The sequence below is a fragment of the Myotis brandtii genome, unplaced genomic scaffold (assembly GCF_000412655.1).
Source record: "Myotis brandtii unplaced genomic scaffold, ASM41265v1 scaffold355, whole genome shotgun sequence".
NCBI lineage: Eukaryota > Metazoa > Chordata > Mammalia > Chiroptera > Vespertilionidae > Myotis > Myotis brandtii.
This window is the reverse complement of record NW_005363642.1, coordinates 982,046-985,451: the sequence shown is the minus strand read 5'-3', so window position 1 is coordinate 985,451 and position 3,406 is coordinate 982,046. Positions and strand designations below refer to the sequence as shown.

At 54.6% G+C, this 3,406-nt stretch overlaps 1 protein-coding gene across 1 annotated transcript in view; it reads right to left on the bottom strand.

The window, feature by feature from the left end:
* Positions 1-205: 205 nt before the first annotated feature.
* Positions 206-3,406, bottom strand: part of PRM3 (protamine 3) — a 6,245-nt gene continuing 3,044 nt past the window's right edge. The window contains exons 3-4 of the mRNA XM_014544168.1: positions 2,496-2,602; positions 206-533 (exon numbers count right to left, since the gene is read on the bottom strand). Of these exons, the coding sequence (XP_014399654.1) occupies positions 206-533; positions 2,496-2,602 (435 nt within the window). The remainder of the gene's footprint in view (positions 534-2,495; positions 2,603-3,406) is intronic.

The following is a 3,406-nucleotide window of genomic DNA, read 5'->3' as shown; positions in this document are numbered from 1 at the left end:
TTCCACCTCCCTGAACACACTCACATACACACATGGGCATGCACACGCGCACACATACACAGGGGCACACGCACAGTACCACAGGCACAGGATTGAGGAGACCAGGGCGGAGGAGAGTTCCTTCGGAGACTTTATTGGCTCTTTTTCTGAAAGTTCTTCTCGCTGGAACAGCAGCAGGCACCTCTTCCTGGGTCGTCATCGGGGGTCAGGAGTGCGTCTGCTTGGGCTCGGGGCTCTGCTGGGCCACAGGGTCGTCTTCAGCGCCCTCCTCCTGCCTCTCAGGCTCCATCAGCAGCAGTTTGCCCTGTACTGGGAGCTCCTCTTCCTCTTCCTCCTCCTCCTCCTCCTCCTCCTCCTCTTCTCCCTCCTCCTCTTCCTCACCCTCTGAGGACAAGGAGAAGTTATCTTGACTCACGCAGGCCACGAGCTTCTTCATGGAGGATTCGTGGCCCCGGCTGTGGCCTGTGCCTAGCTTGGCACAGTGGGAACCCATGCCTGCTTTGGCTGCCTCTCCAGACTGGGCGAGAAGGCCTCTGGGGGAGAAGTGGAGGGGCTTGTGAGGGTTGTAGGCAGGGCGCTGACATCACAAAGGTGCCCCTGGAGCTCCCCACCCTCGGATTCCTGAGTCTTGACACCTGACTCTAACCTCAGCCACCAGCAGCCCCACTGAGCGCTCGCCACCTACACAGCAGGGCAGAGGCAGAACACCAGGCCAGGGCCGATGCTGCCTCCCCCTGCCAGGTTGCCTCCTCCATCGGGCCTCTTTTGCTCTTATAAAAGTCCCCCTTTGAGCTGGGATGGCAGTTGGGGATAGAATTTCCAGAAGCAAGAGTCCCAGACATACCCAGCCTAGGAGAGCTGCTGACAGAATGTGACAATAGGTCAGAATAGTGGCTCCCTTTGGGGGCTGGAGACACAGAGGAGCCTTGTGTTAGGAAGGGCTGGGAATGTTCACTTTCTTGACCTGGGTGGTGCCTACACAGGTGTACTTAAAGTCTGTGTCCTCTGTGTAAGCCACACTTCTGTAAATCTAACGAAAACCCTTCTCTTTCCTGTCCTCCAAAAATCACCCTTTAAAGGCAGCGCTCCTAAGCTTTTTGGGTCACGAGTCTCTCTAGCTACACATACCCATAGGACACAATTTCAGCAGGGGAGGGCTGAGTGAAGTCCCCTTGGTATCCATTTTCCAACATGTAAATCAAAGTTTGACAGTTTTCTGTCCCAGATCCTTGGTGGCTATGATAAGCTGAATAATGACCCCTTGGGGATCTTTTTTTAAAAACTATACTTTTTTTTTTTAATTTCAGAAAAGAAGGGAGAGGGAGAGTGTGAAACATCAATGTTGAGAGAGAATCATTGATCAGCTGCCTCCTGCACACCCCCTACAGGGGATTGAGCCCATAACCTGGGCATCTAACTGTGGCCTCCTGGTTCCTGGGTTGGTGCTCAATCACTGGGCCACACCAGCCGGGCCCCCCTGGGGATCTGGAATGGGAAGATTATCCTGAGTTAGCTGGGTGAGTTCTAAATGCAATCACCAGGGTCCCCGTGAGGAGGCAGACATTTCACAGAGGAGGCCTTGTGACCACAGAAGCAGAGACTGGAGTGCTGTGGCCACAGCCAAGGGACACCAGGATGACAGAACCACCAGGAACTAGGAAGGGGTGAGAACGGGCTCTGCCCTGGAGCCCCCAGAGGGACTGCAGCCCTGCTGACTGGTACACAGGGTCCCATCTCAGAATCTAGTGGCCCACAGGCCTCACCCTAATCCACCCCTTTCCTTTTGTTTCCTCTATGCCAGACCTTCCCATCTCCGCATACTTTCCCAAGCTACCCAACACATCCTTAAGGTTCTTTAAGTTAGAGAGCCTGGCCTTAGAGACCCCTGCAGATGGGGATGATAAGGAAACGGGAAGGTCAGGGTGGAATAGTGTGGCCTTTAGCATCATAAAAGGCAAACCCAGGCACAGTGTGTCACAGGTAACACCCTGTGCCTGACTCCCGGGAGCACTCTTCTGAACTCCCTGCCCTAGCCCCAGCCTCTTACCCCCCCAAAGAAGGGAAGCCATGTTTGTATCATTTGCATAAAGGAGACCCTGACAAGCCAGCAAGTTTCTTATCTCAAGCTTTATTTGGCAGATGACTTTGCTCATTTTACTCAAGAACTTATGGGCTCAGGGTTTGGGCATCCAGCATGGAGGGATTGCTGTGGTCATGTGAGGTGGTTCCTTGTCAGGTGACTTTTCCTCGATTTCCAACCAGGTGTGGGATGGGCCCAGGAAGGTTTAGCGGCACCTTCTGTATCTTCTCCTTCTGCAACCTTTTGGAAAAGAGAGTTCTAGTCATAGGGCAATTCAGAGAACCCGGGTGGGGCTGGGGATTGGGACTGTCAAATGGGGTGGGATCCCAGGGTATCATGAGCCTCCCGCCGCCCTTCTGGGCATGGTCTGGAGGTGTCAGGTGCCCAGAGCGTGAGCGAGTAGGACTAGCCTAACCTCTGCGGCGCCTCCTGCGCCTGCAGCAGCGTCTCCGGCGTCTCCGGCATGAGCGCCGCCGCCTTCTGTGGATCCTGTACAGCCGCCTTCGGGAGCAGCGCCTGCGTCTATAGTGATAGCAGCCTCTGAGTGTCCTCCCATCCACCTGGCCGTCCTCTGCATTCGGATCCTGCTCTTGCTCCTGGGCTTCCTGCTGTGGGCGTTGGCTCAGACTCCTCGCGTTGTGTCGGACCATTGTGATTGCAGGTCAGGCGCTTAGGTTGAGGCTGTCGCTGGCTTTGGGGGCAGGGAGGAGGGCTGAGGCCTGCCCACCTGCTCTTGCTGTTAGTGTTGGTCTGGTCTGCCGGCAGCTCTTTGGGCACTTGTATATAAAGTGGCCCCCCCACTATGACTTGGCAGCCCCACCCCACCATTGTCCTCACCCTGGCCGGCTCCTCTGTGAAGAAAACAGAGCCAGGGTCCACAGTCAGCAGGGCCCGGAAGGGCAAGCCATCCCTTTCCGATCCCTTGTAGCAGGCGGGACTTTGCCAACCTTTTCTTGTCCAAATCTAAGCCCTTCTCTCATCCAGCGGGTCGGAATCCCCAGGTAGCCATTTCTGAAGTTTCCTCACCACTGAGAGGCTGCGCCATGGTCTGTGTGGGACTTCATTATTGCTTTTCTATCCAACAGTTATCTAGTGGTTACTGTATGCCAGGCATTTCATTCATTTACTTTCATACATTCACTCATTTACTACTCACTGTTATAATCCCCATTTCCAATGGGGAAACTGAGGCACAAAGCAGTTAAATGACTTGTTCAAGGTCACTCTGCAAATAAGGGGCAAGGGTGGGCTTCAGAGTCTATGCCAGCCGTGGGCAAACTACGGCCCACGGGCCGGATCCGGCCCGTTTGAAATGAATAAAACTAA